General features: G+C 37.8%; 1 protein-coding gene across 2 annotated transcripts in view; it reads right to left on the bottom strand.

Annotated features, from left to right (window-relative positions):
- Window positions 1-25: 25 nt before the first annotated feature.
- LOC129747380 (coiled-coil and C2 domain-containing protein 1-like) overlaps window positions 26-13,910 on the bottom strand; it is a 39,085-nt gene continuing 25,200 nt past the window's right edge. For both annotated transcript variants that reach the window (XM_055741557.1, XM_055741558.1), the window contains exon 6: window positions 26-544. In XM_055741557.1, the coding sequence (XP_055597532.1) occupies window positions 425-544 (120 nt within the window). In that variant the 3' untranslated portion in view covers window positions 26-424. The remainder of the gene's footprint in view (window positions 545-13,910) is intronic.

Raw genomic sequence — 13,910 nt, 5'->3', positions numbered from 1 at the left:
TAAGTATAATTTGTTTATTACCTAGACTTTATATGTTCCTAACAAAAAATGTAAAACCAAACACTGAAAATGACTCCATCAATGATTCAACTGTTTTTTTTTTTTTTTTTTCAAATATAATAATTGCCGTCGAGGGATTCAATCCATCAATTCCAGCTTAACAACCAACCTTTCTGTAAGTTTAGCACTATCGCTGTTGAAAACACGATAAAAAAAAGCTTCGAGAACTTTCGAACCCGTCCAATGTGCGGTGCGAAAACGTAACACTAGCTTTCCCTTATTCAAACATTGAATCTCACTTTGTTTTACTCGTATGTGGTGATACGTGTTGTCGGCAGCTCGTCACATAAGATATCCCTTAAAAGCAAATTAACGAGGCAGCTGTGCGGGGAAATTTCTTCCTCCCATCTTCTCATTGGCCCATTCATGCATCGATAATCAGCCACTTTTCGTTGATCTGTTCGATCTGCTTCGTCAGGATCGGATTCCGGACACGTATCTTTACTTCCAGCTTTCCACCCACCGTCCGGCGGCCGTCCATCAGCTAAATGGTGGATGAATGATATGGTAGAAAAAAGTAAGATAAAAAAGAGCCATAGAAACCATGGATGGAGTTGGTTAAGTACGTAAGTGCAAAATTGGTTACCCACGCTCGGGCGGTCGATGTGGTAGAAAACAGTTGGTGGTCAACTGATTCTAAGTTAACGATTGAAGGACCTCAGGCGGATTGAATTGAATAGAAGCTATCAGGTAGTGAGGCATGTAGTTTTCATCAATTTTTTTTGTATTTTCCCATGTCATATTTGGTTCCATTTGTTAGATAAGTTCTTGGTTTATGCAAAACAATCGTATGTGAGCTCCCGTCTTCTCTAACTGTATCCCCTATTGAAGGAGAAAGATGTCTCAAAATGCGAATATCCATTTTACGTATTCAAATGCTTTCCCATGACAAAGTTGTTTCCATTTGCTCGATTAGTTCTCAAATTATGCGAAAAATTGTAGGGAGCCCCCCTTTCTCCTTCCTATCAACCCACTGGAAGGAGGCAGTAGTACCAAATATTCATAGAAACATTCCTTGTGCTCAAATACCCTCCCAAGGCAAATTTCGTTCCATTTGCTGGGTAAGTTCCCGAGTGATGTAAAAAATGTTATGAGAGCACCCACCTACCTTAATATTTTCCGAATTGAAGAACGAAGGGTTTTTAAAATAACATAGAAACATTTCTCGTAAATACCTTCTCACGCCTAAAGCTTTGATTATTTTCCCAGCTATGCTGAAAATTGTAAAGCATCCCCCTTCCCTCCTTCTATCTTCTCACTGGAAGGAGGGAGGGGTACCAAATATTCATAGAACTATTTATCGTACCCAAATACCTTTCCAAGCCAAATTTGGTTTGATCAAGTTATGCAATAAAAAAGGGGTTGAAGGCTCCCCCCCTTCTTCCTGTATCTTCACTGGTCGGAGAGAGGGGTCTGAAATAATCATAGAACAAACTGTACGGTATACAAAACTTCTGCACACACTTAAATATATCGGACAGTCACGAACTATGTCCTTCTGCAGTTTGTCAGCTAGGAACAAGGCAACCACAGCGCTACGTTTCTTGTCAAGATCCATTTTTCCGGATAACACCTGATTACAAAGGTAACACTTACATCCAAAGATAGCTAAGACTTAATGTAAACAAAGCGACAAGGCTACGACGATAATATCTTGACTAGTTGCGGAACTCGTTAAACGATCAATTGCTGACATATGGGACGAATATAGAGTAGTTTCGCTATTAGGTCTAAAGTAAACACAGCACAAGTAGACGAAACGGCATTGATCCTTGATTCGCACAACGATTTGCTCTAAATGATCACATTCAGATACAGCTACAGAGACTGCATCGATGCCATCCCAAGTAACACAGATCAAGCTAACTAGCATGTTTTATTATGGTTTTATTATGGCTTTTTTGTGCAGCTCGTTTTATGATGGTTGCAATGCAAAATGCTTATATTCTTGAATCGGCCATCTGTTTTCAGTTAGTTTTGAAAACGCTCATAAATCTTCCATTAAATATACTGTTTCAGTTATTTAGAAAGCAATGTTCCGAAAATCAATCATTTTCTATCAGCCATTCTTTACTGCATTCAGAGCAAAAAAATCGAAGCAGTCAATTTATCCTCTCCAACCAAATCATATAAGCAATCATGCATGACAACGACGCTGCTGTATTTGATACATTCCTGCAAAACATGATGTGGTAAAGAAGGACGCAGACTATCAGCAACGAACGTCTCGATGGTGACTGCCTTCCATGATGGTTTTCAACCTTCTAGGATCACAACTGATATGTATCAGTTCTGAGAGATGTGTAAAGGTTAAAATACGATTTTTTGTTTTTCGCTTTGCGTAGAAGAAAAAAAATCATTACTAAGTAACCGCAATGAACTATCCAGCATGTGGTACGGCTTTTTTGAACATGTGGTCCTGGTTTTTCTTCAGATTTTTCCTTCTGAAAAACATTCATGATCGTCTATTAATAACGAACATTATCAACAATGATGCGAGGATAGACGTTCGGGAATGATTGAGGGAGTGACGTTCAAAATGTATCACCAAGTATGTCGATCACCGTCGATTAGCCACGTGACGAATAGCAACGGTAGCCTCCGATGGGGCATGGTATATTTTCTTGTATCAAGTTAGTGTTGATTTTCGACATATATTCAATGGGTACTTTTACCACGTGCGTATCACAGCACTCGGAGATATCGGTATTCTAGCTAGAAACCAATCCTGATTGCTTTTCTTGAGCGATTTTCCGAACATTGTTAGAAAGGGTTAGGAATGCTATGTTTAAACTATAATAAAACACAAACTTAGAAGTTTGCTCCAAGCTTTCTTTTGCATGTTCTATAATAGCACTCAGTGCCTGATTATTTATTTATTATTATTAATTCATCGAACAATTGTGTTTAAATGAATAACTTAACGATCACAAAGAATTAAACAATCTTGATTGGTGTAACCGACGAACAAAACGACTTGATGGCTCTCCGAACTGATGTAAGTGCTCAACATCCTGGAATATGCGCATCATTGCGCTGATTGGTTCATTGTAACCGTAGGATGTCCTATGAGTTCGACTCGACAGCAGCGAATGAGATCGTGACATTCTCGACGGAGCCCTAAAGCTGATCATCCTAAGCAGGTTTGGTGATTGTACTTCTCCGTTCAAAATTTTAGCGACAAATGTGGCCTGTTGAGTTTTTCGACGACATTCGAGAGAATCTAGTCCTAAAAGCTGGCACCGATGAGGATAAGGGGGTAGATCTTCGGGATGGTTCCACGGCAGATGACGTAAGGCGGATCTGATAAACCGCTTTTGCACTCGTTCGATTCGTAAGATCCAGCTTAGCTGGTATGGGGCCCATACGATTGAAGCGTGCTCAAGAATAGATCGGACAAGTGCGCAGTACAGTGACTTTAAGCAATACGGATCTGCAAATTCTCGCGCTATTTTCAAGATAAAGCCGAGTTGTTTATTGGCTTTATTGATGACAGCAGTACGTTGATTGTTGAAGGTGAGCTGATCATCCAGGATAACACCAAGATCATTAACTTCGAATACTCTATTTATGTGCTCATTTCCGATGTAGTAGTTATGTAGAACAGGCAATTTTTTCCGGTGAAAAGTTATGACCGAACACTTTGAGACACTAACAGATAATTTGTTACGTCTACACCATTCATCAAAGTTGTCTAACAACGATTGAAGGTATTCACAATCTGCAGCGCATTCTATTGGAACGAATATTTTAAGATCGTCTGCATATGCAATTTTTGTTCCATTATCTAAGCTGGCAATCAAGTCGTTGAAAAACAAAGCAAACAACAAAGGTCCCAAATTGCTGCCTTGAGGGACGCCGGATCGGTTTGTAAACGGAAAAGAGATGCTATCATCAATCTTAATCCTTATGCACCTGTCAGTTAAAAATTACTTCAGCCAATGAATCATATTGTTGTGGACACCGAGCTTAGCAAGCTTTGCAAGTAGAATTCGATGATCAATCGCGTCAAATGCGGCTTTAATGTCGGTATAAACAGCATCAACTTGCTTCTTATTCTCTAGTTGATTCAAACAGAAAGACGTGTATTCTAAAAGGTTCGTACATACCGATCTTCCAGACATAAACCCATGTTGTTCCGATGAAATGTACTGCGAAGAAGCTACTAGTAAGGCTTGGCTAACTACAATTTCGAACAGTTTTGATCCAGCAGACAAGCTTGTTATTCCACGGTATTGTTTCACGTTTCGACGTTCGCCAGTTTTGAAAATCGGAAACATAAACGAAGTTTTCCACAGATCTGGAAATTTCCGTTGTTGGAAGGATCGGTTGAAAATTCGAGCCAAAGGAGATGAAACCGCTTCGATACATCGACAATAAATAACTGAAGGGATTCCGTCAGGTCCTGGGGCAAAGGAGCTTTTAAGTTTTTTAGCAGCAACTTCGACGACTTCTTGATTGACTTCAAAGGTGTTAAAGTCTATGGCATCGATAGGAATATGGCGAATGGCGTCGATACACTCGCGTTCTGAGGAGGTCTTGTCCGAGAAAACTGACCGAAAATACTCAGCAAACAAATTGCAACACGTTTGTGGGGAGTTAGCCTCAGTCTCATGGAAGAACACTGACGAAGGAATTGCGTTGGATTTCCGTTTTGAGTTAACAAACTTCCAAAAACGTCGAGGATTACTGCGCAGACCGGATTGTAAACGCATCACATGAAGTTTGTAGAGAGAGGTATTGAGTCGACGATATACTGTGCTAGCTATTCTAAACTGCGCTTGACAGTCTTCTGTCCGATTCTTGCGAAGTCTACGCAAACAAACATTTCTTTCACGCCTTAGTTGTCGGAGTGTAGGTGTGCTCCAAGCAGGCGATACAGGTGGCTTGAATCTTGGAACATGCATATTCAACCAGTTTCTGATTAAGCTACAAAACGTTTCAGTCATGTTGTCAATCGATGAGGCATCTAAAACTGCATCCCAATCAATGCCTCTCAGATAGTGCGAAAGAAGCGCAAAATTTGTCTTCCGAAAATTTAGAGGTCTTATTCTACCTATCGACTGATTCGTTAAAACTTCTCTGGCGGTTGAAGCAATAGGTAAATCGAAAACAATGGGAGGGTGATGCAAATCAATCGGTACTAAAACATCAGGAGCGCTACTAACATCAATCTTCTCCTCACTCGGGCCGAAAACTAGATCCAATGTTCTCCCAGTGTGATTCCTGACTGCATTAAACTGAGAAAGATTTAATGAGTTGGTGCCATCGATCAAGCAAGCAGCAGCAGCACTAAGAGGTGTCACGTTCAACAGTTCAGCTCCGATGTCGCATTTTTCCCACATCAAACGAGGCTGGTTATAGTCGCCACAAACCAGAACGGATTCATCACGAGAAGCCCTTGCGCACAATTCACGAATAGAGGCCACGTGGGACTCAACAATTTGGGTACAGCAGCTCTTATCAGGTGGGATATAAACAGCACAGAATAAGAATCTTTTTCCATTTATTGTGGCAGCAACACAAACTTGTTCTAGCTCATTACCATTTTCCGTGTCGACAAAACTGCTGGCGTGGCATTGTTTTACTGCGATCAGGACACCTCCAAAGCATTTTTTGACACTGTTTCGAGGACTACGATCACAGCGAAAAACAGCGTATTCATTTCCAAAAATCTGGGCCGAATCGAAGGAGTCAGTCAGACCGGTTTCAGTCAGAATGACGACGTCATAACTGCAATCATTCGTTGCCAGATACAATTCTTCGGTTTTGGTGCGTAAGCCACGGACGTTTTGGTAGTAGCACCATGCTTCATCATTTGAACGGCTCGATGAAACAATTCTAGATGATTGGTCTGGCACACTCTGGGTGGAACTAGAAAGCAGAGATGCGTGACTAGGCGATATGGTCAAAAATGACGAATACTTGCCGTTGCATGGCAATTGGAAGTCTCCCCCTGAGCCACCTGACCGAGAAACGGGACGACTTAATTCAGGAACAGTCGGTCGTTGGTGGCCAGAGTAGAGAACTTCCGAATTGGCATGATTGGTGCGTCCCGGTGTCCAGTTAGATGTCGATGAAACATTACTGCTGGCCGAGATATCGTGAATTGAACGCTGCAGCACTACGTTGATATCAGCATTGGAATGAGTAGCCGGTGCATCGCTAGAAGGCAGAGATGGGTGACTAGACGAAGAGTTCGATAAAAGCAGATACTTGCCATGACATGGCAATTGGAAGCCTCCCCCTGGACCACCAGACCGAAAAACGGGACGTCTTTTTACAGGAACAGACGGTCGTTGGTGGCCAGAGTAGAGAGCTTCCCAATTGGCATAATTGGTGCGTCCCGATGTCCAGTTGAAACATGAAGAAATGGATCCGTTGGTCAGCTCATCGTCTATAGTATGGTCAGCACAAATGGATGGGTTAGGGGGTAGGGCGGGGCAATGAGTCCCGCAAGTCGTCGGCAGATGGGGCACATGGTCATCATTAAAAAGGTCCACGAAATTGACCATTTCGATCATAATTAATGAACTCGCGAAAACTCAAACCATTAGGCCAGGATTCCGGATTTAGCGCCTTTTCTTTGAGTTCAGGATCGAGACCCACTTTAAAAGAAACGAATCTCATGGAACTCACGTCGGTGCCTCTAGGTACTAGTTTAACAACTTGGGCAGAGTCAGTTTCGAGGTTCGCTTTCGCCATCTCCATTACGCTGTTTTCGCTTACTTCTGGCTTTATACGCGAAATGTATAACCAGAATAGCTTCTCGGTTTCGTTCACGCATAGAGGCACCGAAACAACGTCTGCTGAAGATTGCTTTGCGCCCAATTTGCAAGGTTCATTAACAGCAGGATCCGGAGCCCGGAACCGTTTGAGCGCACGACGAAAGTCAGGGCGAGCTGGCGTCAGCACTGGAACAGGCGTGGCAGGTGGCTTAGTGCACATTAATTTTATTTCAGAGCGAAGTTCTGAAATAGCTTCGGTAAGTTGTGCTACTCCTGTCTGCTGAGGAGGTGGTGCAAAAGCAAGGTTTCGAAAATGGGAATTTTCAAAAAGATCAGCGCAATCATCGCACATCCAGTACACATTTTTAGACAGTGATTTTAAGGATCGGGCTGCGGTATTGCTTATGCTGACACAGCTGAGATGGAACTCTTTTCCACAAATGCCACGACAAATCATAAACTCTATTCCGCTGATCGTACCGGAGCAACTTGAGCACGTCTTTGCCATATTAGCCCGGTGGGTATGCAACACACGATTCAACAACAGAGTAGTTATAAAATTTTCCGTAGGATGTCGCTTTAGTTGCAAAAACGAAACAAGTGAGCTTGGAAAGCGCAACACTTTTTTTTATATTCGCAAGATGTCGTTTCTGCCCGTTCAACTCTCCACAGACGGTTGGCGATGAAATCAATGTCACAAAAACTCTGCTCCAAGCGTAAATTTTCGACTCGAGATTCGCACAGTTCACCAGTTCACAGTAGAAAACTAAAATATACTTAAGCCGAACTCGCACAGCGAGATTATAACAGACGCAAAAAAGGAATTTTAGATATCAGATTTCATAAAAAAACGGATGATTCAAAATGATCACAGAAAAATGTTAACAACAAAATAAGCAGTGTTGCCAAGATTAAACCGCCATAAAATTTAGTGACAGTTCTCGATCAAGATGTCAAAACAGGACACGCTCAGATTAGATAGCACATATTTGAATTGGAATTCCCATTTTTACACATTTTTGATAAGTTCTGTGTTTGATTTTGAGTTAAAATAATAAAAAATTATAAAAATCTATGAAAACTTTGAATTACCGGAAGTGGAATGAATAACTCTACAATATGAATATTGAGTGAAAGGGTTCAAATAGGAGGAACAAAATTTGCTGCTTGACGACATCATTAATACAAGATGGCGTCTTCCGCTTTTATTTTCAAAGTTGTAAATAACTGAAAATATCATGAAACCTTCTTAATATTGTTATTAGGTGAAAGTAATAAACGAGTAGAAGTCGAATTTCGTTATCCGTCGCCATCTTAAATTCCAAGATGGCAGCTACCACTCAACTTGAAAATACTGTAAATGACTGAAAATCGCCTCGAACCCTTACAATATGGGTATTAGCACTGATAACTGATGTACAAGCTAAGCCTTGAAACGTGTGTAAAGTTCCAACGACCGTTTTCAATCAATTTTATGTGTTTTGGTTGAGCCACCAGATGTCTCCAAGGACACCAAAGAGAACTGTCAAGAAGAAAGTGAAATGTAAACAAAACAAAATAAAAAACTATTAGTCAGTTATGAATATGTCGAATTACTGTTTGACGAGCTTTGATCAAATTGATGATAAAGATTCGTAACACATTTATGATATACGTAATGAAAATTTTTAGCATTATGCTTTTTTCTAATTGCTTCAAACTAGCATTAAGCACTAGAAACAGATATGATACAAGAAAATGCTCACTCAGAAAAGCCTAGAATCGGTATTGTTTCATGAGATTGTTAATTTTAAACTCAACTGGACAAAATAACTGGTTCGACTAGCTTGCCCGAAGTTCTTAGTCTTTTTTTAGTAAAAAAAAATGAAGGTAAAATGAACCAGGCAAATTTACCTTGTTGTGAATATACTGAAGCCATCCATTCTGCTACGATGTTAATTTATTAATTTTTGAGGTCATATACGATTGTGCTCTTCCAAGAATGAGATACTTTAAAAGTTTGTTCGGCTTGTTTAACTGATAGCATTTGAAATTTTGCACTGGTTTTTGGAATATTAAAATTCAAGCTTGTACATCTGTTTGTTATTTCGGCAGTCTCTGTAGTGAAAAAAATATGATGATGCTATTTTCCTCATCTTAAAATTATTCGTGGTTAATCTAATTGTATAGAAAAATTCTTTGTATTGTATTTAAATTTATTCATTTTTGAATTCAAATACCATTGCGTCCTTTCGAAAAATTGTTTCATTGAAAAGAGTTATCTAGAAACAGTGCCATCTATTGCGCCGTTCAAAAGTTAGAAATCTAGCAATTGATGGCACTGTTTTTCGTCATTTTTTAACGGCTTCTTTAAAATAGAGCACTGGAAATTTTACACAAGTTTCTGAAGATTTTTTGTTCGAGCTTGTACATCTGTTCATCTGTGGTATTAGTTGAAAGAGATGAACCAGTAAAAGTCGAAGTTCGTTATTTGACGCCATCCAAATTCAAGATGGCGGTTTCCGCTTAACTTTAAAATGTTGTATATGACTTTTAATCGTATGAAACCCCAACAATATTAGTATTGGGTAAAAGGGCTAAACGAGTAGTACCTAGTCGGTTTTCTCTTTTCGCTTCACTCTGAAATGCTGTAAGTGACCCAAAATCGCACAAAGCAATCGCAATACAGACCCCGATCGTTTATGGCAACATCCGATAGGGGAAACATCCGATTTTGGCACATGTCCCTGAATCTAACAAATAACAGAAACAACATAACCTTGATAGACATAATACAATGACATAAATAGCAAATATGACAAAAAACAAAAACTATCGACAAAACACGAAAAGTGCTAAATGCATCAAAAACATGATAAAAATGTAGTACTAAATAAAAACAAAGTTGGGAAAAAATCGTTCGATTTTGACATCACAAAATGTTCGAGCGGGTTGCCAAAAACAATCAGGATCTGGTTCTTATAGTTTATCCCTTACAATGAATACCAATATTGTAAAGCTTCCGTGCGGTTTTTAGTCATTTGCAGAATTTTAAAGCTCAGTGGAAGCCGCCATCTTGGATTTCAAGTTGTCGTTTGATAGAAAACTTCGACTTCCACTCGTTTGGTCCTTTCATACGATGCCTATATTGTGGGAGTTTCATGCGATTTTCAGTGTTTAACAGCATTTTAAAGTTCAGTGAAAGCCGCCATCTTGGATTTCGAGATGCACCTGATAGCGAAATTTGACTTCTTCTAGGTTAGCCCTTTTAGCCAATACCCATATTGTGGGGGTTTAATGCGATTTTTAGTTATTTACAGCACTTTAAGGTTCAGCGAAAGTCGCCATCTTGGATTTCAAGATTATCTGATAGAGAAATTCCACTCAAACTGATTAAGCCATTTTACCCATTTTAACCATATTGTGGGAATTTCTAGTGACTTTCAATGATTTCAATCATTTTATAGTTCAGTGGAAGCCGCAATCTTGGATTTCAAGATGACGCCTGATAGCGAAATTTGTATTCTACTCGTTGATCCTTTTCAACTTATACCCTTATTGTGGGAATTTCATGTGATTTTCAGTGATTAACAGCATTTTAAAGTTCAATGAAAGCCGCCATCTTGGATTTCGAGATGCACCTGATAGCGAAATTTGACTTCTTCTAGTTTAGCCCTTTAGCCAATACCTATAATGTTGGGGTTTAATGCGATTTTTAGTTATTTACAGTTTTTTAAAGATCAGCGAAAGTCGCCATCTTGGATTTCAAGATGGCGTCGAAAAGAAAAAAAATCGGCTTCTTCTAGTTTAGCCCTTTCAACCAACACCCATATAGTGGTTGATTAATGCGACTTTTTGTCATTTACAGCATTAAAAGTTAAGCGGATGCCACCATCTTAGATTTCAATATGGCGTCTGATAGCGAAATTCGACTTCTATTCGTTTAGCTCTTTCACCCAATACCAATATTGATGGGGTTTCATGCGATTTTAAGTCATTTACAACATTTGAAAGATCAGCGGAAGCCGCCATCTTGGATTTCAAGATGGCGTCAGACAACGAAATTTGACTTCAACTCATGATTTATTCCACGGGTGATTAACAACCAATTCGTTTTTATTTAAAATGCCTGTCCTCATTTACTGTACTAAGGATTAACAACTCAGAAATGAGGAACTCATCCTAAGCGTGTAATTGGTTGGCTTGCGAGAGAAACGTCAATCGAAATCGAAAGAGAAATCGAATTGACTAACGCCATGTTGGTTGCAAAATCGAAGGGCCAAAAATGACGCCATGTTGATGGATTCACAATGCAAGCATTGGAAAATATTTTTTCAGGCCCATTTTCCATCAATTCCATCATGATTGACCATATTTCATACACATTTTACCTAAAATCTTGACTGGCAGTACAAATGAGGCTCATAATATGGTTAAAACATTGGTATTTTGGCTATTAATTTTTGCAGGTCATATCTCAATAATGCAATCATCATTCATCAACCATTATGGTTGCTGGAAAAAATAAAAATAAAACTCCAAGAACTCACAGAATTGAAAAAAAAAAACAAAAATTCCTAACATGTTTAATAATAGCTTTTTAAAAGCTTTGGTGACCAACAATGATATATCATGATGACGTTTCTAGGGTAGGGCCAAATAGCCTAATTTTGGCTTTATTAGAGTCTAGGTAATGTTATAGAAGGCGCTTTAGCTTTTTATGAAGATTAATGCTATAGTCCAAACGAAATTTTGCTGACCATAATAAGGCTAAAATTGTTACTTGGGATGCCTTACTGCAATCAATACGCCGCTTCCACCTTTGTACTTTATTTGCTAAATCAAACTAAAATTGAAATTGAATTATAAAAGTATGCTTTTTCTTCATGATTTTCATTTAATCATCCCGGAACATATCCCGGATTTGCACGGATTCACAAGTTGAATTTCGAATAAAAAGCTGAAGAAAGAATTCACATTAAAAGCCAAAAATTTAAAATTCAAATAAGAGCTTGAAAATACTGATCAAAATTTCGCCATTTGGATCATAATTAGTAAGAATTATATCTGGAACTGAGATTCAAAAATCATTTCCAAATGCATAATTTAAATTTCGAACTCAGGTTCCAAAGGCAGTACTCAGATTCGGAATCAATATTAAAAGTTCAGATTCAGCTCGAAGTTAAGTTGATCATCGTTCTTTTTGGCAACTATTTTGAGGACTTTTAACTATAATTGAATGTCAAATTCATCTAATTCGATTTCAAATAAACAATCTCAAATAGCTTGGCACCTGTTTTGACCGTTGGTCGAATACCACTATAAGGTACATCTATAATCAAGATTAAAATATCAATGTGAGAAATTCATTACGGATGCAAACTGCAGGCCATCTGATTCTGGATCCAAAATTAAAATTGTATATGCAATAGACTGAGTCGGTTTGGGGTCATTTTTTGAATTTCTCAAACCCTGGGGTCTCAAAAGCTTCGTTTTGGTCCAGAACTCATCCATGATTTTTTGCAGAATTTTTAAGTAACGTTTACATGAGTAAATTTGGACTTTTAGGTTTGTATGGGAAAATTGAATATTTTGTACTGAAAAATCAACATAATTTTTGTTTCTTCTGTGCAACCGAACCTGCTAATGGTTTTTGTGCCAATTTATAAATTTTTCAAAGAAAATTTTTCGCTGAACAACTTTGTCGAAGACCGTAAATTCGTATCTTATTAGACAAAAAAGTTATTAGCTGTTCAACAGAGGTATGTCTTTTGGCATTGATAAACAATAAATTCAATAGACACCACTGCTGGGTGCCTTGCGAGGTATTGCATGACTAATTTTCATGCAATACTTCGCGGGGCACAAGCAGTGATGTCTATTGAATTTATTGTTTATCAATGCCAAAAGACATACCTCTGTTGAACAGCTAATAACTTTTTTGTCTAATAAGATACGAATTTACGGTCTTCGACAAAGTTGTTCAGAGGAAAAGTTCCTTTGAAGAATTTATAAATTGGCACAAAAACCATTAGCAGGCTCGGTTGCACAGAAGAAACAAAAATTATGTTGATTTTTCAGTACAAAATATTCAATTTTCCCATACAAACCTAAAAGTTCAAATTTACTCATGTAAACGTTACTTAAAAATTCTGCAAAAAATCATGGATGAGTTCTGGACCAAAACGAAGCTTTTGAGACCCCAGGGTTTGAGAAATTCAAAAATGACCCCAAATCGACTCAGTCTAATATGCAATCAGAGTCAGTTTTAACACAAACCAGAAGAATCCCAAATTTAGAATAAAATTTTGATTTTTGAGAAACTCAGATTTATTTTTTTGAAAATTTCACAGGATTCTAATCTTGGAATAAATGATTTATTAATGATAATTTTTTGTGCCCAAAGAATTGTACTTGTACTTTTACTTAATTTTCAAGATAAAATTCAACTGAAAACATAATTTTATGATTTTTTTTGTTCAACAATATTTTTATTGCAGATTCATCATAAACAAAATTTCTTACTAAAAACTTTAATTTTAATTAAGTTTAAAAGAAATCTTATTTGAATCACAAATTTAATCTCTTACTTTTATTTCTAAATGTTTGATAAAGAATGACCAATGCCTCAAATGGTCATTCTTGTGGCTTATAGAATTAGCTTATTGCTTTCAAATTTAAGTAAATCAAAAAAATGTTATAGATTTATTTGATATCGTGTAAAAATTAATCCAATTGCATTCTACAAGTGTTGTTTCAAAACATTTCAAATAGTTATGTGCCGTATCTGCAAGTTTGATATACGGTTTCAAACTGCTGGGTGACCCAAATAAAAATATTCTTTGGCACACTAATCATGGTCTAAGCAATTATACATATTTTAAAGAAGAAGTAAAGCTTAGTTCTTTTAGAAATGGGACACTTTCATTTGCTAATAGCTCGTTTACTAGTGATCAGACATTCAAAATTTTGACAGCATTTTGTTGCCTGTAAAAAGTACTATCCGACCTATTTTTTTTCAAAATTTAAAATTTACGCGTTTTTGAGATATTTACGATGCAAGAGAAAAAGGAAAAAATAATTTTGCACAATTTCATTCAAAATCCATCATTATCAAATTGATAGCCGACAAAACCGTTGATT

This window comes from Uranotaenia lowii, chromosome 2 (assembly GCF_029784155.1).
Source record: "Uranotaenia lowii strain MFRU-FL chromosome 2, ASM2978415v1, whole genome shotgun sequence".
NCBI lineage: Eukaryota > Metazoa > Arthropoda > Insecta > Diptera > Culicidae > Uranotaenia > Uranotaenia lowii.
This window is presented reverse-complemented; position numbering and strand designations above follow the sequence as displayed.